The sequence below is a fragment of the Copadichromis virginalis genome, linkage group LG15 (genome assembly GCF_057382275.1).
Source record: "Copadichromis virginalis isolate Kocher_CV1m ecotype Utaka linkage group LG15, C_Virginalis_male_GT1.1, whole genome shotgun sequence".
NCBI classification, from domain to species: Eukaryota; Metazoa; Chordata; class Actinopteri; order Cichliformes; family Cichlidae; genus Copadichromis; species Copadichromis virginalis.
In genome coordinates this window covers 14,277,331-14,304,186 of record NC_140632.1, presented here as the reverse complement: position 1 = coordinate 14,304,186, position 26,856 = coordinate 14,277,331, and the positions used below count along the sequence as shown (strand labels likewise).

Sequence of the window (26,856 nt, the reverse complement as noted above, 5' to 3'; positions counted from 1 at the left end):
TAAAAGTCACCATGACTTTTTTGTCTCCAATGTAATTGTTGTTATTTAGAGTATTATGGTGTTACCGATTCATCCATAATCTATCATTTGACGCTAAGGAGATACTATAATAATATACTAATACATATTTCACTTAGATATTTAACTTAAATATATATTTTTAAATACAACAGTCCCTAAAACAGCTTGTTAGCTTGCGACCATGACAACTGGCGTTTTATTATGAAAGTCAATCTCCAGACCGGATGTTCTGTCTCTGTATCCTCAGTGTTTTCCTGAATGCCGCCTGAACAGTGAAATGCTAACATCTCATGGGTGTATCTTCTTTTAAGGAGTAAAAACTGCACAGTAATGTCGCTCTCCACCGCACGCTCATTCCTGTCAGAGGCTTGTTATGGCGAACAGGAGCTCGACGCTAACTCCGCTCTCATGGAGCTGGACAAAGGTGTGTTAGCTCGCTGGCTAAAGACTTAGCAAATGGTTCATTGATTGTGTTCTTATCCGGTGTGTCGTTTTTCGTCATGTGTTAAGTGTTAGGGACTATATGGAAACTTCCTGCTTTGTTGTGACTGGAGAAATTCCTTTATTTTCAGGGTTGCGGTCGGGGAAGCTCGGTGAGCAGTGTGAGGCTGTGGTTTTGTTCCCCAAACTCTTCCAGAAGTACCCCTTTCCCATCCTCATCAACTCTGCATTTTTAAAACTAGCAGACATCTTCAGGCTCGGGTATGATTGCTTTATAGTGGTGTGCGGATCGATACTGAAATATCGATTCTTCCGATACCAGCAATTTATGTTCTAGAATCGATTCTCATATTATAATATCGATATTTTAGAACTCTGGGGTAAATTTGTAGATTTCCATTAAAATGAACGCAGTGGAAAGAAACTATACAATTCGGATCGTCTAATTTGGAAGGAACTACTTCCTCTTACGCCTTTCATAGTCATATGCGGAATACGGCTGTATAAATGTGTCGCAGCCCCTGGCGTGCACACTCACAACAATGGCTGAGCGCAAACAGAGTCCTGTGTGGACACGTTGTTGTGGCAACACCACTGACCTCGTCAAACACCTCTGAGTAAATCACATCACAGAATATGATAAGCTTATGTTGAGGCGAACTGAAGAGGAGGACAGGGACAGGTGCTGCTAGGGCGAGACAGACGTCTCTCTTGGTATCGGATCGGAAAGGAAATCAGTGGTATCGCACATCACTATTGCTTTAGATGATCATTTATTTATGTATTTATTTGTTAAAGGCTACTTTACTGACAGTTGTTTCCCACTTTCTTTATAGCTGAATCTAATATAGGCATCCGAATGCATTTCAGAGTGTAGAGAAAATTTTAATAACATCTCCTAGTAATTCAGCGTACAATTTAACCACAAGCCTAAGCCGTCATGCAGTTCACATAATCACTCTCAAGCTAATGCAAAAATAAAATAAACTCTGAAACACCAAAAAATAACAGATAATAGATTTTATTCTTATATTTAATGTCTAATTGCGTGTCTTTGATGTCTCTAATGAACTTGATGTTTATCAATCTTTAAAAGTACAAGATACTTTAAACTAAGCATACCCAGTAAACTGATCATTGAGGGCAGGCGTGTTAATGTGTAATTGTGTTGTATGAAAAGTATGAATAGATGTAAGTACAGAGGAAAAAATGTTGGTGTGAGGAAGGTTTTAAAAATAAACAAACTATAATTATTCTTCATGAAAAAAATGAAATAAAAAAAGTTGTATGAAAAGAGAGAGAGAAGGTTCCAAATAAGAGGATTTGGGGGGGGGGGGGGGAAGTGAATTTATTTCACTTTAAGAAAGAATAAGAAACAAACTATTCTTACTTAAGTGGATTTTTCAAACTTTAATTTTATTCAAAAGTGCCTAAATAAATAAAGGTGTGCATCTTAGGCACTTTTTAATAGAATGTTGTTGAAGTTGGTGAGATCTATTTAGAAGATGCGAGAAGTTAAAGATGAGCTTTACTGTGCCACAAACATCTTTATTAATAGAAGCTTATTTCTCTTTTCCAGTAACAACTTTCTACGTCTCTGTGTACTCAAAGTGACTCAACAGAGTGAGAAACATTTGGAGAAGATTCTCAATGTGGATGAGTTTGTGAAACGGGTGTTTTCAGTCATCCACAGTAATGACCCTGTGGCCAGAGCCATCACTCTGAGGTAATAATGTGAAATCATGAATAGACACGAGTGGCGCATCTGACCCTAGCACACTCTTCTGTCAACCCTCTGCATGTCCTCCTTCACTACATCTACAAACCTCCTTTGTGGCCTTCTTGCCTGGCTTTGGCATCCTTTGCAGTGTATCCAGTGTCCTTCCTCTGCACATGTCCAAAACATCTCAGCCTTGCCTCTCTAACTTTTACTCCAATATGCTCAACCTGAGGTGTCCCTCCTTTCTTATCCTGTGCATTCTCTGTGAGAATTGTAACATCTTCATCAAATTACCCCAATACACTTGGGTTTTAAGGGGTATTTATTATTTTCTTCTTTTTTTTGGGTTGTATGGAAGCCCCAAACGCAATTTCATTGTTCTTGACAATGACAATAAATAAATAAATACTAAATACTAATACTACTAGTCTCCATCCACTCCACCCTGCCTGCACTTTCTTCTTCACCTTTGTTGTGCACAGTCTTTTTCAGTCATCTCAGATTTTTCAAAAGAAAATTCCTGCTGTCTTATGTGTTCAGGATGCTTGGTAGTTTGGCCTCCATCATCCCAGAGAGGAAGAATGCCCACCACAGTATTCGCCAAAGCCTGGACTCTCACGACAATGTGGAAGTCGAGGCAGCCATCTTTGCTGCCGCAAGCTTCTCTGCACAGTCAAAGTAAGGAAACGATGACTAAAAGTGAACTCTGATGTATGGGATGATGTTTTAGATGATCTAATTGTGGTGTGGCTTTTTAATTAATTAATTCTTTTTCATTTTCAGAGACTTTGCAGCTGGTATTTGCAACAAAGTTAGTGAGATGATTCAAGGTAAGATGTTTATTCTGTATTTAAAATGTCTCAGATCACGTGAAGATAAACGAGAGCTGTCGTGGTTCAAAGCTTCATTATTACTGATGTCTTTTGTTTTTAGTTTTCTCACTAAACTGAGTGCAGCTATTCTTTTTTTTTTTCATGCTGAAATCACAGAGAAAAAGAAACACAAAACACTGCAAATACACATTTTGCTGAACCCAAATATAACCCAGCAGATAACATCTGCATCTTTTACATAACGTTTGCATTGATCTTTTCTTCCGCCTCAGGTTTAGACACTCCTGTGGAACTGAAACTGAAGTTGATCCCCATGCTGCAGCACATGCATCATGACGCCAGCCTGGCATCCAGCAGCAGAGAGCTTTTACAGCATCTGGTGAACTCTTATCCTTCCACCCCCATGGTCATCGTCTCCCTGCATACTTTCACCCAGCTGGCCGCCTCTTCCCTCATAGATATCCCCAAGCAGGTAGACCCAACTTGCTCGCACACAGCAATGCCTCCTTTCTTTCGGTTTGTTGTGGTGAACCTCTGATTTGGTTCCTAATCTGTTTGCAGCTGCAGCTCCTCCTTCAGTACCTAAAAGATGATCCGAGAAAAGCTGTGAAGAGACTTGCAGTTAACGATTTAAAGCTCCTGGCTAAAAAGGCTCCTCACCTGTGGATAAGAGAAAACACTCAGGTAGAGCCCCAGATGGCAACAGTTGCACTGTAGGGTTGTTGTGATGTTTAAAATCTGTCTGCAATCTAACAGCTTTTACCTTTGCAGGTGCTGTGCGAGTGTGCTTTGACTATCCCCTACAACAGTTTGAAGCTGGGGATGTTGGCCGTTCTCGCCACCCTCTCTGGAACTATTGCGATCAAACAGTATTTTAGTAATGTGGGAGGTAATGTTTACGCTTAAATCGCTGCATTTAGGAAACAAAGAATGCCACTCTGAACTGATCTGCATTCTCTAAAACTTTCTTCTCAGGTGGCTCTTTGGTTCCACCCCGGCTCACTGACCTGGTTAAGTTGGCACAGGAATGCTGTTACCACAGCAACCTGGCAGTAGCAGCTCACGGGGTCATAGTGCTCACCAACATTGCCATTTCCTGTCCAGAGAAAGGTTAGTTAGACTGGGCAATAACCTATTTGGTGGATGCTTTTAATTCTTAATCAGTGTGGTAATATTTGTTGTTGTGTGCATCTCCCCCTCCTCAGATATAGTACAGCTGGAGCAGGACACAGTTTTGGGAGTGGAGTCCCTTCTGATGCTGTGCAGTCAGGACAACAGCCCCAGTGCACAAGCCACACTGAAAGTAAGACATTAGACCCCTGAGGAGGCAGAGTTTACATTATAAAACATCTGAAAAAGTACCACAATGTATTTTAATTTAAATTTGGAAAACTGGTTTGGTTTGGCTGGACTTTTAAGAGTTACAGGTTCATTGTTACTCCTGCCCTGCTCACTGGACCAATTGAAGTTTCTCATGCGTACATGGTTCAGGGATTTGTCTGACAGAAATGTGTAACGGCAGCTGGTTGACGGTGGTTCCTGGAGGTTTCTGGTTCTCACTGGATGAAATTAGTTGCGAAGGATCTGCCACAACAAAAATCTCCCAGTGATTGCCTGCGTTGAGCGCACGTTGCCTGTAGTTCTTCATGTTTGCCTGAAAAATACTCGTTAACTATTAGAACTATTTTTCTTTAATACCAGCTGCACAAACTTTGCAAATGAGGTGAGAATTATTTTGGGAGCGTTTCTCCATGCCTCTCCTTACATTCAACTCATCAGCCAACCCTTACCTACATTTTGCTGTAGTAACACCCATCTCTGCATTTTCTTGTTTTCAACTTTAGACAGCTCTCACCTCATTGGTTAAGCTGCTGAAAAGTCGACCCCATCTCAGCCAGTCTGCAGTGGAATTCCTGCTCGGCCAGCTCCACTTGTCCTGCGACTCCTCTCGTGTTCTCATGTGTCACGCTCTGGCGGCCATCGCCACCCACCTGCCTGTGCTGGGGGACGGTATGCTGGGGGATCTGGTTGATCTCTACCGGGTGGCCAGTCACTCGTCCACCGATAAGCAGCAGGAGCTTCTGGTGAGAGATGTGCAAGGATTCACGCATCAGCTGATGTGAGACTAAATGATACATGATGCAGTTTTATTTAGCCTTCATGTTTTAATAGAAGGTAGAGGAACCTCACAGGAGCATCCTGTTAATATTTACCTCCTTGTTTTACTGCCTTTACATATCGCCGATTTCTAGAGTTTCACACTCATCGCCCCCTACTGTCACTGCTGCAGGTTTCCTTGGCAACAGTGATTTTTGTTGCAAGCCAGTCGTCTCTGTCAGCCGAAGTGAAGACTGTCATCAAACAGCAGCTGGAGAACGTTGCTAACGGCTGGACGGTGTATCGCATTGCACGGCAAGCCTCGCGCATGGTGAGATCTTTGGATCAAAACGGTGTTGCAAACAGCCACGAAGTGCCTCGGATCTCCGGCAAGATGATTATTTTCTTATCGTTCACCTGCAGGGATGCCACGAGTTCTCCAGCGAGCTGTACCAGTGTGTGCGGACTCGTGTGGCCTCGGAGCACTTCTACTTCTGGCTGAGCAGCCTGAAGGAGTTCTCCCAGGCTGAGCAGTGCCTGAGTCACGTGGAAGACGGGGACTACAGCGGAGCCATGAGCGCCATCGCAGAGGCCTTGCGCTCCTACCAAAAGGGCATCGCCTCCCTCACAGTCAGTTAACTGCCAGGCATCTGCTTGTCAAAAAGCATTAATACTGTTTATCTATCACCAGTGACAGGATGCTGAGAGCTGCTGATAGCCAGTGTGGAGAGGGGTGCCATTAGAGCTGATTTCAAAGCAACTCTAACTGCTAATGACGTGACTCACCTAGAATCTCGTTAGATCAACTCAAGCCGCGCCACTATTTAACTGCTGTGTCCTTATTTATCTGATTAATCCCTCCCTGCAGGCTGCCAGCACTCCTCTGAGCCCACTCACATTCCAGTGCGAGTTCATTAAGCTCCGGATCGACACCCTGCAAGCTTTGTCGCAGCTCATTTGTACCTGCAACAGTCTGAAAACCAGCCCTCCTCCCGCCATCGCAACCACCATCGCCCTCACTTCAGGAAATGAGCTGCAACGCTGTGGCCGCATCTCAATGCAGGTGACATGCTGAACTTTGGCCTGAGAGGAGTGGACTCCCTTTTATTTATTTACTTATTTTGAATTTGTGGTTACAGCATGTCAAAGGTCACTATTTAGGCTTTCTGTTAATGCACCAGCAAACTGGAGCAGATTGTTCATCATGCTGAAGAGGTATTTGCTTTTAATTAGGAGGTAAATTTGATTTAAGGTCAGTGTTCAATATAGTTTTCCCTTTTGGGCCTCCGGGTCAGTAGCTCAGTTTTACTTGGATCTTTTCACTGGACGACAAAAAGCCAGTATAATTATTTTATTTGCCTAGCTTTATCTAGAGGAATAAAAGCATAGTTGTGAAGCTGCGATGCGTTTCTCTTCTCTCCAGATGAAGGTGTGCATGGATGAGTTCAGAAGTCTTGCTGCTCGCTATGCTGACTTACACCAGTCGTCGTTTGATGCAGATTATGCAACCCTTCGCAATGTGGAGTTGTATCCTTAAACGCACATCATCATACTTTTATACTTCTTCCTTCTCTCTTTTTTTTTTCTTTTTTAAATATCATCTCATAACTTATGTCCTTAAGTTTTCTTTAACTGTTTGCCCAGACAACAGCAGAGCTGCTTGCTCGTCTCCCACGTGATTGAAGCTTTGATACTGGACCCACAGGCTGCCAGGTGAGGGCTGCTCTGAGTGTCAACAAATAATTTGATTTGAATGGATCTAGTTTAGATTGTGTTGAGTTTTTCTGTACCGGAGTTACTATAGTTTTGTGTTTTCTTTACTTTTAGTTTCCAGATTTCTTGTTTGAGTTTAGTTTTGTTTCAGCCGTAAAAGGCATTATTGTCACCCTGCTGGCCAGCCGGGCAATGTGGATATCCAAGTTTGTGAATGCGATAACTCCAGAACGAGGCAACATAGGAGTCTCAAATTGATACCATAGGCATATCTAGAAAAATCTCGGACAAGTTTGAATCTCAGCGATCAGGTTTTCTGAAAATCTTGTAAATACAGTCATTCGAGAAGGAAGTTGCCTCAGATTTTCAAAACGATACCACAGGTGTATCTTCTAGAATAGTCCAGATCTTCTGTTGTTTGAATATGTTTAGTTTCAGTCCAGTTTTTGACTTTCAGTGGTAGTTTTAGTGTTTTTAGCTATTGTTGCATGGAGGACGTGTGTCAAAGACTAGGTTTATGAAAATCTGCACATATATTACAATGAAAACACCACCACATTAAAGCAGTAGACTCACAGACTGGTAGACCTTCAGAGTATCAGATAACATGTCCATCAGTGCCTCATCAGGCAATTTGTCATCGAATTTTTTTTACTAAACTAACAAATGTGAAACTAAGGATTTTTCCTCCATATTTTGGTTTTATTTTATTAGCTTTCAGCATCACACGTAGAGGTAGCCCTTTATAAGCTGCCCACAGATGTATGACAGTGTAATAAAAGTAAATGCACCTTATTTTATTTGACAAAAGCTCCTCCACTGGACCGTGTACTCGACTGATCTGTAGAGAAAGCGCTTTGCAGCAACAGGTCCCTTCTGTGAATTCCCCCGACATGTCTTCCATCTGTTTCTGTAATGTAGTTTTCAGGAGTACGGCACTGTGGGGTCTGTCCAGACGGAGAGCGAATATGAGCGACGGATGATGTCGGTCTTTAACCACGTGCTGGAGGAAGCGGAGAGCCTCACCAAGAAACACCCTCCTGTCTCACATCTGGTAAGATTAACACTCGGTACTAGAGATGGACCGATCCGATATTACGTATCGGTATCGGTCCGATACTGACCTAAATTACTGGATCGGATATCGGAGAAAAATAAAAAATGTAATCCGATCCATTAAATATCACGAAAGCACCTCACAAAACTTGCAACACGCAGTAACTCACCTCAGAACGTTAGCACGTCGGAGCAGTGTGGTCACGTGATAGAGCGGCTGTGGCATGCGGGACCTGTCGGTGGTCTGGATAGCATGTGGAGCTTCGCTAGCAACCTGGCATTTCATCTCCGACAAAGTTATCCCCGAGAGAAGTAAAGCAAGTGTGTAAGTCCATCTCTGAATGTTTGTAAAGAATTCCTGCATTAAGCTTAACGAGCGACTGCCTCTCGCTCTCCGGCTGCTACTTCAATCATGAAACTGCTTAATGATCAGCTGATCGGCTTTTCTGTCGCGAGTCCGTGTCTCTAGTTTGCTTTTGGCCCACTTTGCACCAGAAAGAGGAAACCAGCAGCTGAACAACAGCAGAACGTTTAAGCTTGATAAGCTGTTGTTAGAATTTATTTAATATTACTTTCTACTCGAGGATCTTTTTCTACGCAGCTGACGCTGGTAACTGTGCAGGGGCGGATCTAGCAAAGTTTAGCCAGGGGGGCCGATAGGGCATGAACAGGGAAAAGGGGCACAAAGACATACTTTTCTTTCTTATTCTCATTTAAAATGTCGAGCTTTTAATAAATAATTATCTGACACACAAAGTTTTAATTTGATGTAAAATGAATAGAAGTCAATTACTGTATATAGTGACTATTAAGTCTAATATATACCCTAGTAAGCTATAGTACTTTTTACTTTGGGAAGGTACCATCTGTGCAGTCTGCAATTTTGTTGAAGAAAGATGTTGAATCTATTTAATATTTCTTGAAAAATAATTGATTTCTGTGCATTTTTTTTCACACTGCATCAAATTAAGGTTGATTACGTCGATTAAGCATCATGAGGTGGCGCGTGAGGGGTGGTTCCTTATTTTTTATTTATTTATGTTTGTTGTTGCTGGGAGTTGGAACCCTATTAGTTAGGTTGCTTAATATTTACGCTAAGTACTCTTTAAAATACCAGAATAGGGAGGATGGTGTAGGTCTAAGTTTATTAGATTGATCAGTATTGCTGAACTATGAAATATTTTTTTTGTATACAGGTATAACAGAATAGCTTTAGTGTAGTTGTTGTTTTAAACTTGAGTATGAGCTTGCAGACTTGCAAAATGCAGCAAGATATTTTAAAAAACAGTTTTGTTGATTAAAAAACACTATATCGGATTCATATCGGTATCGGCAGATATCCAAATTTATGATATCGGTATCGGTATCGGACATAAAAAAGTGGTATCGTGCCATCTCTACTCGGTACTTCATCATCGATGGTCTGGTACTAATGCCACAGACAAAGGAGTTAAAAATCCCAAATTGTGTGGATGAAATTATGTTTCTTTAGTCAGTCCGTGACTGTTATTTGTTAATGTTTTTTAACAAAATCTAAAGAAACGTCTTGTTTGCAGTTTTGTAATATTTCACACAGTTTGTGCAGAAACTCGTGCATGGCTTCATTCCAGGTACTTCCTCCCACAGACAAACACATGCTTGATAGGTTAACTGGTGATTCTAAATTGGCCGTAGGTGTGAATGGTTGTCCATCTCTCAGTGTTAGCCCTGTGAAAGACTGGAGAGTGTCACAGGGCGGTCTCCATAACTCCGAGTTGGATCAGTGGGAGGTGATGGATGGATGAATATGTAGAAACACTGAAAACATTACAATAATTAGAAATATAACCCCAAATATTAGAAGGGTTCTCAGGGGCTGACAACAAATGGTCTGGATATACTGTAGCTCTGACAAAGAGTCTGTGTTACCTTATTTAACCCTAGGACTTTAGTGTTCTTTTTGAACATCTCATAAACAAACACAGAAAGACAAACAACCAAAATCTATAATGTTAAAAGCAAAAAAAGCAAATTTTGCGGGGCTGCAAACTACCTCACATAACTTTCTGTGAACCTGTCGCACCGACAGATAAAGTCCGGTTAAAAAAATAAAATAAAAAATTGGAGAACTTTCATATTACAGTAGAGCGAGGGTCATAAAGGACCCCACTCAGTTGCTTTAAGGTTGGGGGAAAAAATGGAAATGACAAAAATGAAGTGGGAGCAAATGATGAAAATGTGTTGCTTGTTTTTTCAGCACACCAGCTGTCTCTGTGATGCTGTCATAGCTTTGCTGAAGGTGCCGCTGTCTTTCCAGAGATATTTCTTCCAAAAGCTGCAGTCCACCAGCATCAAGGTAACTGTTTTTAGTTGGTTTAAAGAGAAAAGCACAATAATGATATGCATATTCTAAGGCACAGTCACCACAGGCTGTCTTCCCCCAAGCTAGCTGCTTATTGGACTTGGATAATAAGATTGATATCGCTTAGGAGTAGATATGTAGCTAATACAGGGAGACGGCAGGCTCAGCTCAGGACAAAGACTGGAGACGAGGTAAAATCTGCCTGCCAGCACTTCTAAAGCGCACTAATTCACATATTATGTAAAATCACCTCTCTGTGTTTTTATGGGGATTATGTGCTGGACTGTTTCTTGGCTGGGCTTCTTGGAAAGCAGTGCGTCGAGCCAAGAAATAGTCCAGGAAATAGCCCGCTGTAAGAGGAACGCGTGAGACGTTTCCACAGTGTCACTTTAGTATTTTAACGTGTACATCTCTCTTGGCTGTTTTGGTCGATAAGGTGGGTGTTCATCAGAGGAAGGAAGACATTCTTCCTTTGGTACTCTGAAGGTTTATGTGTGTTGTGTTTTTTCCAGCTCGCCCTTTCACCATCCCCGCGAACACCGAGCGAGCCAATCCCAGTGCAGAACACTCAGCAGCTGACCTTGAAGGTGGAGGGTGTGGTGCAGCACGGCTCAACTCCGGGACTCTTCAGAAAGATCCAGTCAGTCTGTCTTAATGTTACCTCAGTTCTTCAGAGCAAGACGGGACCTGACTACAAGGTGTGTGGCCTCAGTCAAAGTTTTTTTATGTACTTAGTTTGTATTGACACTTAAACAACTTAGACGTCACAAATCTTTTTTTCATTGCCACTTTTACAATTGTTGCGACAGAGTACAATGCTAAACACAGATTTGTAAACTCTCTCTTTGTTGTTTAAATATCATAAAAATAGGTCTCCATGTCCTCATAAAGAGCATGTTATTGGTTCTAAAAGACGAATTTCCCAGTCACTATCCAGCCACATATATGTTGCAGGATATAGTTTCCACTATTGTCAATAGTAATAATTACAGATGACTGCAAATGAGTCCCAGTTTAACACAGTCAAGTGGATTTTTGATTTTGTATTTTTAAGTTACACCAGAAACTGAGATTCATCAGAGCAGGCAACTTTTCCCAGGCTTCTAGAGATTGATTTTGATGAGCCCGTGTGATTTGTACAGTGGGGCAAAAAAAGTATTTAGTCAGCCACCGATTGTGCAAGTTCCCCCACCTAAAATGATGACAGAGGTCAGTAATTTGCACCAGAGGTACACTTCAACTGTGAGAGACAGAATGTGAAAAAAAAATCCATGAATCCACATGGTAGGATTTGTAAAGAATTTATTCGTAAATCAGGGTGGAAAATAAGTATTTGGTCAATAACAAAAATACAACTCAATACTTTGTAACATAACCTTTGTTGGCAATAACAGAGGTCAAACATTTACTATAGGTCTTTACCAGGTTTGCACACACAGTAGCTGGTATTTTGGCCCATTCCTCCATGCAGATCTTCTCGAGAGCAGTGATGTTTTGGGGCTGTCGCCGAGCAACACGGACTTTCAACTCCCGCCACAGATTTTCTATGGGGTTGAGGTCTGGAGACTGGCTAGGCCACTCCAGGACTTTCAAATGCTTCTTACGGAGCCACTCCTTTGTTGCCCGGGCGGTGTGTTTTGGATCATTGTCATGTTGGAAGACCCAGCCTCGTTTCATCTTCAAAGTTCTCACTGATGGAAGGAGGTTTTGGCTCAAAATCTCACGATACATGGCCCCATTCATTCTGTCCTTAACACGGATCAGTCGTCCTGTCCCCTTGGCAGAAAAACAGACCCATAGCATGATGTTTCCACCCCCATGCTTCACAGTAGGTATGGTGTTCTTGGGATGCAACTCGGTATTCTTCGTCCTCCAAACACGACGAGTTGAGTTTATACCAAAAAGTTCTACTTTGGTTTCATCTGACCACATGACATTCTCCCAATCCTCTGCTGTATCATCCATGTGCTCTCTGGCAAACTTCAGACGGGCCTGGACATGCACTGGCTTCAGCAGCGGAACACGTCTGGCACTGCGGGATTTGATTCCCTGCCGTTGTAGTGTGTTACTGATGGTGACCTTTGTTACTTTGGTCCCAGCTCTCTGCAGGTCATTCACCAGGTCCCCCCGTGTGGTTCTGGGATCTTTGCTCACCGTTCTCATGATCATTTTGACCCCACGGGATGAGATCTTGCGTGGAGCCCCAGATCGAGGGAGATTATCAGTGGTCTTGTACGTCTTCCATTTTCTGATGATTGCTCCCACAGTTGATTTTTTCACACCAAGCTGCTTGCCTATTGTAGATTCACTCTTCCCAGTCTGGTGCAGGTCTACAATACTTTTCCTGGTGTCCTTCGAAAGCTCTTTGGTCTTGGCCATGGCGGAGTTTGGAGTCTGACTGTTTGAGGCTGTGGACAGGTGTCTTTTATACAGATGATGAGTTCAAACAGGTGCCATTCATACAGGTAACGAGTGGGGGACAGAAAAGCTTCTTACAGAAGACGTTACAGGTCTGTGAGAGCCAGAGATTTTCCATGTTTGAGGTGACCAAATACTTATTTTCCACCCTGATTTACGAATAAATTCTTTACAAATCCTACCATGTGGATTCATGGATTTGTTTTTTCACATTCTGTCTCTCACAGTTGAAGTGTACCTCTGGTGCAAATTACTGACCTCTGTCATCATTTTAAGTGGGGGAACTTGCACAATCGGTGGCTGACTAAATACTTTTTTGCCCCACTGTAGCTACAGCTTCCTGTTTCTTGTTCTGCAGCTGCAGCCCATTTGCTTCACTGTTGTGCAGTCAGAGATGCTCTTCTGCATGCAAGTCCGACCCCTGACACCTTGCTGCGTATATCCCTGCTCTCTCCTCGCCTCTTTCCTGTCTACTCTGCACTACCCGACTTTCAAATAAAGGCGAAAAGCCCAAAAATACACCTTAACTTTTGATGCTCTGATGCTCAGTTCGAACTCAGAGGTTGTCTTGATGACGTCTGCATGCCTAAATGCATCGAGATGATGCTATCTGGTTGGCTGATTGGATGTTTTCATTACTGAGCAGCAGAACGTGTATCTAACAAAGCAGCTTAATAGACATTAGCGTTGCTGTGAGTAATGAGCTTGTGATTTCTCTGAGGTGCTGTCTAGTTCACTATGTTTAAGAAAGGTCAGAGATCTTCTCAGCTGATCTCTAAAACTGGACAACTCACTACAACATAGTTTAGATGGATTAAATGACACAGATTAGACCAGTTTGACCAGTATAAACGTTTTAAACAGTTTTTTTCCCATTTCAGATTCCACTAGATACTAAAACAAATGAGATCAAGCAGCGTGTGGAGCCCCACAACGACTACTTCAGCACCCAGTTCCTGCTGAATTTCTCCATCCTGGGCACCCACACCGTCACCGTGGAGGCCTCTGTGGTGGATGAGAGCGGCATAGAGTGGAAGACGGGGCCCAAGACGACGGTGTCAGTAAAGTCTCTGGAGGACCCGTACTCCCAGCAACTCCGTCACCAGCTGCAGCAGGGCGGAGCTCAGCCCGCGCCACAGAGGAGCACATACACTCGCTTCTAGTAGCGCTTACAGTTTGACCTTCTGCACTTGACCTTGTAGAAATTAAATATGTACATATTTTTTAATGATTAAAATACCAAATTGATTTAAATAATAACTTAGTGTGTTTTTTTTTTTTGAACACTTTATTTTTTTAACTCATCTATTTTATCTATGCTCATCTATGCTCATCTTTATATCTTTTGCTGTCTGGATAACATCAAAATGCCTGATTTAATGCAGCTTTTTAATTTTTCACATATTCTCAAATATGATTTCATGCGTGCAGTAGCCTCTCTGGGATAGTTTAATGCTAAACGTCCTTGGATTTAGCGTCCTACATACATGCAGTTGCACAGACAGCCAACAGGGGGCAGCCCATAGTAATTAACGGGGCATCTTCATTTGAAGACCATTACAATCTGTGCTGTCAGCCTCATATTTATCTAAATGACTGGTCTATAACATCATATTTAACACTTTCTTGATAGTTTAGCGTTTTAATTTTTTACCCCTCAGTTGACTTTCCTGTTATGTTCATCAGCATTTAAGCACCTAAAAGTGAGCTATAATTATTTTAAACTTTTATAATGTTATTAATTTTGCGCTCACAGCGTTCCTAAAATACCATAACGCTGTTTCTAATCCTAGAGAAGAAAAGGCAAAGCCTGTTAAAAATAATAATTATAAAATATCCACAACCAAATGTGAGCTTAAAAACTAACTGGAAATGTGCCGAGATGACTTCAGATGTAGTCATAAGATTTTTTAAATTTATTATTTATTTTTGTGGTCGTAGACTGAAACCAACCATCAGCACTTCGGAGTCTGCGCACTCAGACTACTGGCAGGCGTCAGATGATCAAGCGAGAAGCTCTTAAAAAACAACAACATCCGCTTTTGGTTTTCAAAATCAAAGTGTCTCGATGACCTCATTGTGCAATAGAAATTCAAATTAGTTTCTAGTTCACATTGAACTAGTGTGGCAATGATTACAATATTATTATCATCATCATTAGTAGTAGTGGTAGTATTGTAGTATATATAACATTATTCCATAATATAGGTAATATTTTATTGAACTAATAAAAGTATTAAAAACAAAAAACAAGAATAAGTAGAGTATGATCACATGACCAGAGCAATAAACATTTAAGAATACAGTTCATATTATAAGTTCAAGATATTTAATTATGGAGAATTAAAAAAAAAAAGTGTAAAAAATAAAATAAATGTGAAAATTTATTTTATACAAGATCTGGCCAAACAATAAATGTTTAGAAACATTTAATTTTCTTAATACAAGAGCCCAACATTTCATTACACAAAAAAGTTAGAAATGATTTATTATGGCAAAAACTAAACAGTAAAAGAAACCATATACATAAATGTATGTAAAACATCCTCACAGGACAACACCATCAACATTAAAGCTTTTCATAACTCTGCGAAAAGAATACATTTAAAAATCTAATATATTCAGGTATAAAAATTGCACAAATAAATATGGAGAAAAAAAAGCTCAAAGATTAAAAACATGATGATTATGTGACAATGATCTGTTTGTAACTTTGTAAATAATCAGACATTTGAATCTTTAGTGAACTAATCAAGACTTATTCGTTGGAACCTACATCCTTTTTAGTAACCAGCGTGATCTGACTAGGCAGGATATTGTCAGGTGTTTTGTTTCCGTTTTTATATGGATGATCTTCCTAAAACATTAAACAAAGTGAATACTGGAAGTATGATGGGGGGGTCTTGTTAATCATCCAATATAGGCTGATCGTTGGGGGTGGGGTCTTGCTAATCATCCAATATAGGCTGATAGTTGTTCCAGCAGCTGCTCGGGGTTTACTTAATTTATAATTTGTTGAGTTAAACTCTAAAAAAGTGCAATAATTTTTGCTAATTCTGTTTGGGTGATCATTGTTTAAATGTATAGACTATAGTCAGATATTTGGATAACAGGAATGATCTCTGTGATGATGATGATCATAATCCTTATCCCTCTGAAGCTACTACACCTCTGCACCTCATCCTTTCAGTGGACTGTGTAAAAAGGTCCACTGAGCTCTCTCCTAGATATCTTCATACTTCCACAGGTATGTCATATGGACCGTTCTGCTTTTCATCCTCTTAATAGCTAATCTCACTTCCTTATTTACTAACTTTCCTCCTTCTGTTATTACCTCTCTCTCTCTCAGGAGCTCCTCAAACTACTTTATCTTCTCAGTGAGGAATCCAACCTTATAAGAACATTTAACAATGTTAATCTACAAAAGTGACTAAATACTAAAGATAAGATAAGATAAAAGGTTCCTGGCGTGGACATGTAAGGATTTTTAGTTAAGCCTTTTATTTTCATTTAATAGCATAATATCTAGACCAAAAAAAAAAAAGAAAAAAAAGCTGACCACTTTGTACGATTACTACTAAGAAGATTTTATTTTGAAGGCAGGATCATATCATTTCCGATCCTGTTGATCTTTTGTGTACATTGACGCGGTGTGATCGGCATCCGGAGAAAGACAACGGCTCTTGGAAGCTAGAGACGAGAAATCGCTGATCTTTGTATTTGATGTGTACCTGCGGTGCATATTTTAAGGCGCGTTTGTCTAACGATCAGGGCTGATCCCAACAGGCCTCCCCTCGTCGGCTGAGCCGCCTCTCGTCAATATTCGCTAATGGGAGGTCGGCTAACTTGACGATGACGATGATGGTGATGATGATGATGCATCAGAGGATTTATCCCGGTGTCTGACTGAGATGGAGCCAGCGGCGCTCGAGTGGAGTCGCTTGCTAGCCAGCTAGCGAGCTAACGGTGCCCTCCGGGATTGAGCGTGTTCCCAAGCAGTCCGCGTTTTATAGCTAAATGGGTGCAGCCGCAGTTTTATCGCGCAGTATTTCCACCTTTGACCCCCACGTTTGATAGCCCGACCATGCCGACCTGCAAATACTGCTAACTTAACCTCCTGGGTTGGGTACACGTGACAGCGTTTATCTCGCTCCAACAATTAGCTGCACCTTCGGCCGTCCTTGGATGCTTCAGTGACGGTAACCGGGTGAGTAACATGAGCTACAGGACTTTTACTACTCAATTACAGGGGTCGGGCTATATTCTGGATGAGGCACACGGCTATTGCGCTTTGCAGGAGCCTCCAGACACCCAGCGTACGAGTTAACGTGTGTTATTGTCTCGTAAAACACTGGAGTGTTAAGTCTTAGCTTCCTATGCTGTGCGTGTCGGTCTATTTTGCAATAGTGCCAATATTTATTAACTAATCTCGTTATGCTAACTCACTCCACCGCTAGCTAGCATGTCATGAAGTACTCGACCGTGTCCTGAGCGGCTGGTCCTTTTATGGTGCTGTTTTTGCAAGGAAAACTGTAAAAGATTGGCCGCTAGCAGACTGTCGCTAAAGAAGAAGGAGCGGGCATATTTAAGAGTAAATCTTCATTATCAATACTGTGACTGCAGCGTCCAGGACGCGTGTGTTACATATAAATTCCGTGAAATAGCCTCAGCCGGTTAGCGGCAGACTGCTTGGTTTACAGAGTGTGTGTACGGATGTGTGTGTAATAGCTATGAGTAAATTTGGGGATTGGTTCAGACAGTTTGTGTACAGTGAGGATAACGTGATGCAAGTTGCACACATGACTTGTTTCCTGTCTTGTGAAACAAGTCAGTAGGAGAGGCTAACTGCTGCCGTGCGTGTGTCCTTTTGCAGACGGTGTGTATCAGGATGGCACAGCTCTTGGATGGGGCCGGGAAACTGGTCTGGGTTCTCCTCAGATCCGTGCTCCGTTTCACTTTTATGTTCATCAACAACTGTGTAGCCATCCCATCCTACTGCTTGTACCTGATGCTGCTTCAACCCCTGAGAATATGGGACCGCTCCGTTTTCTGGCACATTGAAGGCATCATGTTCAAGTGGTTGCTGGCCATGGTGTCTTCATGGGGTTGGGTTGCAGGTTATACAGGTAAGATGTTTTTTTTTTTGTTTTTTTTTTCCTCTTTTGTCATCCAGTGTGTGTGTGTGTGTGGATGATGGGTTCAGTGGTGACCATCTAATAATGCAGGAGCCTGCTCTAACACCAGTATGAGCTTCAAGTCTTTTCTTCACATAGGCCTGTTTTCTTCCAGGTCCTATGAGGTTACTTAAGAAGTTATTGCTATTGGGAAGATAATTTCAAAGTCTTCAAAAGCTAATAGAAGTATTCTGTTTGCTGTAGGGTAAAGTACACATTTTTAATGCTTAATGCATATAACATCAACCCAAAACCTGTTTGAGAGAAACAAATGCTTATTGCTGTGACTTAGATGTACTTACATGAAAGAGAGCGAGACAAGCATTGGCTAATACCGCCCAGCATCATGACAACTAAATATTGTGTAAACATGTTAATTAACAAACTTGGGGTTTGCTGAATGTCCTACTGTAAAACGTTGTAAAAGTTGATGTTTTGCATTACTGCTGAACCAAACCAAATCAAAAAGGGCATATTTTGCGTTGAAGCTGAACGGCCGTCATTTTCGCTTTGCATTTCATGTTTGATAGTTTTCACTGCTTGGACAGTGGTTGGCGATCATTTGCAGAAAAATCAGCAAATTCCATGCAAACTACAGGTGAACTTCACAATCTGCTACTGGCCAAAGGAGTCACAGGTTTTCTGTGTGGTATACCACTTTGTGACCAACTTCACCTAGCAATAGCAAACTGGTTGTGGCATACACATTTTTCCATAGTGACCGATGGTTATCGTTGCGTCACTCGCCACGCTCTGGGCCGACATGAACGAGGCTTTAGCATTTGATTTCAAAGCACCTTCAGCAGGCACTTACGACTAGCAGAAGAATGCAATTTTTTCTGTAGCAACAGGTGGTTGCCAACTGGTCTCTTGGCCTGTGTAACTATGTTTTTATAATTTTTTATTTTTTTATTTTTTTTATATTGGGCATGGACTGCAAAATAAAGGGCTGATATCAGCGTTTACAAAAACAGTATGGCCATTTATGATACTGATATATTTGTTTGTTTGTAATATCTTTATTATGATAAATAGCAGAAGCATTTTAAAATCCTTCCACACTAGTTTTATATATATTTATATAGTTTAAAACTGATGCAGCATCACAGGTTGATGTAAGACAGTAAATGGGGTAAATTTAGTAATTTTTCCTCTTTTCTTTTTTTTAAATACCATTTGTTGAAAAAACGAGTCAATAAGGAAGCTATTTGTCTATTCTTGGACATTCCAAGTTGTGGAAACATGTTACCTCTTGCAGCTTCAGGTGTATGGTTAATTGATTAATAAGCTACTAATGTTTTGGCCAAATGATTCAATAAAAATAAACAGCTCGTTCAATTGATGTTTTATTGATCCCACAATGGAAATAATTGTAAGATGGTGCAAAAACTTTTCTATATACAACAGTTCTTAAAAAAATAAAAATGAAGTTAAGTTTAAGAAGAGTGAAAAGTGTGACTGAGATTGTGCAACAGAGCAAAGAAAGAGAGATTGATTTTAATAAGCTAAACTTTGCCCTACTTTCAGTAGAGCTTTTTCAAATAATTGTGGTTACTTGCTTTAATAACTGATTCTGTGTAAGTGGTGTTGTATTGAAATGCATTGCTTGCTGTTTATAAGGTTGAATATATTTCTTCTTAATTAAATAAGAATTGTGCATTTGCAGATGGTTCATTTAAAGTAGCCGATTAAATTATAGATTAAGAAAACCTTTTTGTAATGATTTTGTGCTTTTCTTTGTCATTTCTATCAGTAAATGAATTCCATATAGCTTTTGGATTTGTAGTCGGACACAATAGGACATTAAAAAAGCGTCTGGTGCATTCAAAAAATTACAATGCACATTTTTCACCGTTTTTGACATTTTATAGGTTAATTAACTGAGAGCGTAGTTGCCAGATAAATCAGTAATGAAGCTAATTGTTGGTGTGCTCCACAAATGACAGATGGAGACAGAATATCAGACACACTCACCTGACAGACACGAATATCACAGGTCGTCGTTGTTTCCACTCGAATGGCTGGTTGGATATCTTGACGTGACTCAGGCTACAGTCGGGTTCATTTATATGGAGCAAAATGTTTACAAACTGCTAAGTGGTGAACATAAGAAGCAACAAGGCATGCTAATTAATAATTCAAAGCTTTCACTCTATAGAGCACCTGGACTTGCGTTGAGCAAAATGTATTGCAGGCTTTGATCGACAGGATTTGGAGTGAGATATTTGGCCATTAAAGTTTAATTCAGATTTTAAAGGTATGACATACACTGTAATTTGCAATCTGGTACTACTCATACTATGTATAGCTATGTGTACGTACTAGTATTTGTTCTGGATCTTTTAAAGTGATGAAAACCAGATAAAATGGGACATTAGTTACATTAATTAACTAATTAATTACATTGGGGCGATCGTGGCTCAAGAGTTGGGAGTTCGCCTTGTAATCGGAAAGTTGCCGGTTCGAGCCCCGGCTTGGACAGTCTCGGTCGTTGTGTCCTTGGGCAAGACACTTCACCCGTTGCCTACTGGTGGTGGTCAGAGGGCCCGGTGGCGCCAGTGTCCGGCAGCCTCGCCTCTGTCAGTGCGCCCCAGGGTGGCTGTGGCTACATTGTAGCTTGCCATCACCAGTGTGTGAATGGGTGGATGACTGGTTGTGTAAAGCGCTTTGGGGTCCTTGGGGACTAGAAAAGCGCTATACAAATACAGGCCATTTGCCATTAATGCTTTGCAATTTCGAAATTTGAAAAATCACTTTAAAGCAGGGGTGTCAAACATAAGGCCCAGGGGCCAGAATCAGCCTGGCAAAGAGCCCACTGAACAGCTCTGGAAGTGTGAAGGAGTGTATAGATTTATGAGCTTTTAATTGTATTTTCGTAAGTTTTACATCTTTTTCTATTAATTATTCATAATATGCCAAATTAAATAAGTATTAGATAAAATAAATGATATGGTTTTTACAGTGGGTCCACAGAAAAAATACATTTTCTTTAAATGAATGAAAACTTTGTATTTAAGAATTGCTGCATTACAAATCACGATGGAGAGAGAGAGAAAAATGGCTTACTGAGTCCCCATTTTGATTTCCAGTCAGTTGAAACCTTACCATTATCCAGCAGGGGTTAATTTTTTTCTTCAAACGTGTAGGTATTGCATTTGAATAGGAAGTACATTTCATAACAGAAGACATTGTGTCATTTTGTTCAGTGAAAGCAGGGTGGCATTACCATGGCAACCGAGAGAGTCCTTTTATTTTTAACCCAATCCGGGATCTTTTTGTAACCCTAACCAAGTTTGTTGCAAATACCTAAACTTTACCAACGGATTCTTCACAATAAATAATTAATATTAATACAAATTTTACAAAATGTGTGAAACTCAAATGTGGTTGGACTGGACAGCTCCAGTAGGACTAACTTTGAATCGATTAGATATCAAGAAAAGACCAGCAGTCGGCGTTTGGTTAGTTTGAAATGTTTGCTGGGCAGATGGACATAGGCGCAAGAGATGAGCCAGCTATGATGCAACATTATTATTATTATTATTATTATTATTATTCTCAAAGTCTGAGTAATGTTATTGTTATAAAAATTCTGCTAAGTCAAAGATGTGGAGCTACCTGCTACAGTTTTACTTCTGCTTAAAAGCTATGTAAATATACTTGCATAGCTTTTAAGAATCCAAGTTATCATTATGCAGCTCCAATTTGGTCCGAGCGGTATAATTACAATTGAGGATGTTATCATTATGCAGCTCCGACCAAATTTCATTTGTGGCTTTGATGCTCAGACAGTTCTGACATGTGGGGGGAAAAAAAAAAAACATAAATGGGAAAAGACAGAAAAAGCATGAGATGAACTGTTCAGCGGGCAGTCCTGGTTGTCCTTTTGTATGTGACAGTCTGAATTTTGTGCTCAAGGGCACTGGGACAAGGTTGAGTCAGTTAGCACTGTTACCTCTCAACACAAAGCGGACCTGCTCAAACCCCGGTTCCCCGCATTGTCTTTGCAATCTTTTAGTGTGGACGACACAGCACTATTTCAGTGCTCTAGTTTTTGTCCAAGGTCACAGCTTTCGACATTTATAGTCCATATTTTTCTTTCCGTGTTCAATAAATGTTGTAGTCTGATATCAGACTTGATCTCAATCTTAAATCGCACATTGCTTCTACTCTAATTTCTAAGGGAAGGGCAATCTGATTTTTTCTTTTCCCATAAATCTTCCCATAATTTAAATCAACATTAATAGAAAGCCTTGCAAGCAAAAGTGAAAACGGTTCAGCACCTTCATTTGCAGCAGGTTCAGTGGCCAGACTTTACGATGCTGAAAACAAGCGGGTATTGGTTGCTTTAAATGCTCCTGCTGTGGAGTCTAATCATTGCTGTTTGGCTAACAGTTGGACTCCAAATGGGCCTGTGGGTGACTGTATTCATGATTGGTCTGCATACCATACTTAACATGATGCTGTGCTGCCCTGTTATGTGGCAAACAAAAATGTGTTGTAAACTTTGCTGTAGATTCATCGTAATAAACACTCTTTTTGCAGTTTTGTGTAATCGGCGGAATCCTAATTGGCATTTAATCTAACAATAAATTGGTCAGATAAGCCATGTTTTAAGAAACTGTGCAAAAACTATTTATGTACTTTTGGAATGATTTTAAGTAAGTAATTTATTTTTTGTCCAGTCATGCATCCCATCTTATGAATGGTCTTTTTCCAGATTTTAGATGGTATCCATGGTCTGCACCATCATGACCTCACAAAATGTCTTTTTTGGCCATAACTCAAGAATTCATCAATAATTTATGATGAAATTTCACATAAATGTTTTATTGGATGGAATGAAACGTTGCATTCTGACCGAAGCATTTAAGCACAAGGTTGTGATTTTATTTATACCAATTAACTGACAGCATAGTGTTAAACAAGGAGTCCTCCTAGCTGCTTGTTTTTATCTATGATGTTCCTAAAGACTGATAAGTAAATATCTTGGCGTATGATGGATATTATAAGTTGGAGTCTGTTCAGGCTGTGTTTGCAGTCCAGAAAGTCTAGAAATATGTCAGGAAGGGCTCTGACAGATTAATACGCTGCAGTCTTAAAGCTATGCTTTTGGTTAACTATCACACATGACGGATGTTGCATCACCTCCTGTGGAGAAACAGAACAGTGGTGCTTTGTAGATATCGTGGATCATTTTATCAGTAACAAACACTCGCATGAGGATGTTTTGGTGATCACAGGGGCAGCTTATATGAAATTAAATTATAATTCCAGATTTTCTCACAGTTTGAGGGTGCAAGTGAAGGCTGAGGGTTAAAGTAGCTATGTTACTATGAGGTGAATGCACTCTTAATCTCTCTTTATTTTTTAATGTTTTTTTTTCTAAACTAGATACTCAACCGAGAGCTGCATTCTTTCCTAATTAATGGACAGTTGTGGGAATTTTGCACCTTTTCTGGTTTGTTGGCTGCTGATTATTCGGGTTGCAATAAAGGATGACATCAGCTTTAAAAATGTGACGACACTTCATGTACTAATACCATGAAAATGTTTGTTTTGTTCTGTTTTACTAGTATTAAGCAAAATTGAATAGATGAGTTTGTCCTGTAAAGAGGTTCATGCACCTCTCAAATGGCTGAAGTCAGGACAGAGAACATCTTTAGTGTGGTTATCAGCAGCTGGGAACATCATCTCACGGATAAGAGCAAAACTCACTCCACAGCATGTCCACTGCAATCATTACTCCATGAGCTGAAACATCTGGAAACTCTGAAAGCTTATTATTTTGGATGGGAAAATATAGTCTTTTTGATTTAATTTGAAGTAGAGCTGGGCGATATGAGATTTTTTCATATCACGATATGTTTTTTTCATTTCAGGCGATAACGATATCTATCACGATATAAGCCAAATAACTATATTTGTAAGATTTAAATGTGCCGTTGCTCACAAGTAAAATGTGAAATAATCAGAAGCTTGTTTTTATTTAAATATTTATTTCCCATAATAAGTTCAACAGGGTAGATGTACTTAAGGAACATGAGACTTTTTCAGATAAATAAAGGCAAATATTGCAAACTACACAAAAGGCAGCCGCTAAAGCGTTTAAGTTTCAAAACAGAACAAACAAAAACAGACTAAATTGTCAATTCCACTTAGAAACAAAATATTAATTCTAAAAATAAATCTTAGTTTGTTTTACAGAAGAACAGACAAAATTGACTAACTTTTGTCAATATCAAATAAACTGAGAACTAAAAGGAAATTCTCAATCTCTCCTTGTTGTATAGCTTAGCTTTTCAAACAGTTTTAACCGTTACTTTAGTCTGACAAAAGCCGAATGACGAATTAGCGCTTCCAGTCAGAGACTGAGGCTACGTCCACACGTACACGGGTATTTTTGAAAACAGAGATTTTCCGTTTTCGTTTTAAAAAATAATCCCGTCCACACATAAAGGCAGAAATGAAGGAAAACGCTGCTATGAACATGCCAAAGCAGCAGGTGGCGCTAGATTCCTAACCGTGCAGAAATGTTGGCCAATCAGAAGTCTAGAAGCCTCGGTGGGAAAAAGTAAACAAAGCTGGGGCATAGAAGCAGAACCGAGTCGTATGTGTGGGCGGACAGTAACTGTGTGTATATGTAAGCATTTAAACACTGCAGAGAGTAGAATTAACAGTATTGTAGAAATTCATTTCACCGAAACAATAACGTGGCGCACAGTGTGACGCATGCACCAGTTTATTGTATTTCCAGACTTGCTTTCGGCACAATTTACAGTGCACGCTACTCTGTTTTTTGTTAGACTTGAAATAGCCGAAATACCTTCACACTACGGAACTTCTATGGCTCTTCCGTTCGACAATCTCTCCGGCATTGGAACCATCATCTGTTTTCTCTTCGGTCACGCTCGGTTGATTTTTCTAGTCGGCACACTCATTTCCTCCATTACCTGCTGGCTGCTTCCCAAACAAACACACGTGCGGCTTGGCACTTGTGCTGTACGTAACAAGTCACGCGACGTGACGCTGCGGCTGTGATTGGTTCGGCTCTGCGCTACTTAGTTTGGATTGGCTGACCTTTTTATTTTATTTTTTTTATTTTTTATTTTTTTATTTTAAGAGGACAAGAGCGGCGAGGTCTATCGCGATAGCTTAATTTCTCTATCGAGTAAAAGTTATATCGCGATACATATCGTTATCGTTCTATCGCCCAGCTCTAATTTGAAGCTTTATTTAAACTTACGGACAGAAGCCATTTTTAGTTTCCTATTTGCATATTATTGTTTTTGTTGAAATACTACTGGCACTTTAATTTGTATTACTTAAAGTGAAATAAATAAAAATATTTATTCTGACAGTCCTATTGAGTAATGTTAAAAATACACTGTATTATTTTCAAATTCATGCACAGGTACAGTTACATTAAGGAAAAAGTGCTTGATAACAGCAGCAATAATCAAACCGCCACGATGCACAAGTGACGCACACCTCATGTCACTGCGAGTACACCTGTACAGCCATAATGTGACACCTTATACATAATCAAGAGTGTGCGATACATCAGTGAGCACTGCTCACCCTTTATTCCATCACCAGACTCATAAAGGCGTGTCCTGCTGTGTTACACTCTCACAGGATGTATTGCATATATTCAGGGCTTGGGTTTCAAAATGAGTATTGCAAAATATTAATTATATTGTAAGGTATTCTCACATTTGGACCAGAGCAGAAGGACTTGCTGGTAGCACTGCAAAAGTGGACTGATGCTGCTTGGCATACAGTCTGTGTGAGCTCTCGTGGTAGTCCTGCAAATGTGCTTAGTAAAGTAAACCGTAAATCTGCTTCAACTAATGAAGGACTGGGCACCATAAGATCAACATAGTTCTAGTGATGTTGATAATAATGTTATTCCTCAGGATCCTCAGGCAGTAAGGTGAATCACCTAACATATTTCGATAAAAGAAGAAACTCAAAACTGATCCCAGTCTAACAGAAAAGGTGAATTGTTGCTGTGTTTTGGTCCTGCCGTTTGCATAGGTGTGGGCGGTTGGCATGCTCTCCCTGTACCTTTGTGGATTCTCTCTGGCTTCCTACAGTCCCAAAACATACATGTTAGATAAATCTGCTATAAGCATGAAAGGTTGTGTCTCTTTGTGTTAGTCCTGTAAAGGGACTAGCAACCAGGGTGTGCCGCTATCTCCTACCCTATCAGAGCTTAGCAACATCAACTAGCCTAGACACAGCAGTTCTGACTCCAGAGGCACGTGTCAGGCTAATGGGCTCAGAATATATCAGTAGCTCAAACTTCTAATGATGAAATGACTTGTTTGAATTAGTAAATTACACAGTGCTGAAGTGCAGAGGACAGGAAACGAAAAGCAAAGACACTGATGCAGCTCAATGAGAGTATCACAAAAAGAGAAGTGGACAAGAAATTGCACCACTTTTTGTTTGTTTATTTATTTTCATGAAAGAATGACAAAAGGAAAAAGACGGTGCAAGACCTGTAATTAAGCTCGCGAGTAGTATTCACACCAAAGTGTTTGAATCCTTCCTATGAATCGTGTATTGAAGCTGTAATCTCAATAGCAGGGAGCCTGTTACTTTAACATTAACGTCTACAACTACAAGCATGCTATAAATAAGGTTTTTTTTACAGCATGTTTTGTCCTTTTATTTGTCTGCAGGTTCACGTTATGTCAGCAGAAATAAAGCACAGATGTGCTGTTATAGCTGCGACAAAGAGTGGCCGTTAGAATTCATTAGGCCACTTTTTACAGGATAAATCTTGATTGCCAGGACTCCCATGCATCAAATATGAACTATCCCGCTATTAAGAAACATATGTTAAGCAAGGAAGATGCCTCAGAAAGCCTCAAACGTGTGAACCTTAGTGCTCTGTGGAAAGTTGTTGTTGTTGTTTTTGTTGTTGAAAGCATTGTAATTGTGTTAGGTCTGATCAGACTGTCATGCTCACAACAGGTGCATTAAAGCCAGTGGGATTAAGTTTTCATTTCATGTTGTGTGAGTGGGTTGACT

At 40.3% G+C, this 26,856-nt stretch overlaps 2 protein-coding genes and 1 long non-coding RNA gene across 4 annotated transcripts in view; 2 read left to right on the top strand and 1 right to left on the bottom strand.

Moving 5' to 3' along the window:
• The first annotated feature begins 225 nt into the window (after positions 1 to 225).
• Positions 226 to 13,900, top strand: ints7 (integrator complex subunit 7). The gene is made up of 20 exons (XM_085432089.1): positions 226 to 445; positions 594 to 723; positions 2,042 to 2,188; positions 2,723 to 2,860; positions 2,966 to 3,012; positions 3,288 to 3,487; positions 3,577 to 3,699; positions 3,787 to 3,904; positions 3,991 to 4,125; positions 4,221 to 4,318; positions 4,860 to 5,099; positions 5,306 to 5,443; positions 5,536 to 5,742; positions 5,981 to 6,175; positions 6,536 to 6,639; positions 6,757 to 6,825; positions 7,747 to 7,879; positions 10,118 to 10,216; positions 10,735 to 10,920; positions 13,522 to 13,900. Exons 1-20 carry the CDS (start codon positions 352 to 354, stop codon positions 13,801 to 13,803), a joined length of 2,883 nt encoding a protein of 960 aa, XP_085288215.1. The 5' UTR covers positions 226 to 351; the 3' UTR covers positions 13,804 to 13,900.
• On the bottom strand, positions 3,142 to 3,836 carry LOC146692123 (uncharacterized). The gene is made up of 2 exons (XR_014915135.1): positions 3,779 to 3,836; positions 3,142 to 3,597 (listed from the first exon to the last, which is right to left on the bottom strand). It is a non-coding gene; the product is annotated as an uncharacterized LOC146692123 (long non-coding RNA).
• Positions 13,901 to 16,267: 2,367 nt separating the features above from the next.
• Positions 16,268 to 26,856, top strand: part of lpgat1 (lysophosphatidylglycerol acyltransferase 1) — a 64,492-nt gene continuing 53,903 nt past the window's right edge. For both annotated transcript variants that reach the window (XR_014915134.1, XM_085432088.1), the window contains exons 1-2: positions 16,268 to 16,847; positions 17,514 to 17,766. Coding sequence is in view for 1 of the 2 variants with exons in the window: in XM_085432088.1 (XP_085288214.1) it covers positions 17,529 to 17,766 (238 nt within the window). In the remaining variant the exon portion in view is untranslated. The remainder of the gene's footprint in view (positions 16,848 to 17,513; positions 17,767 to 26,856) is intronic.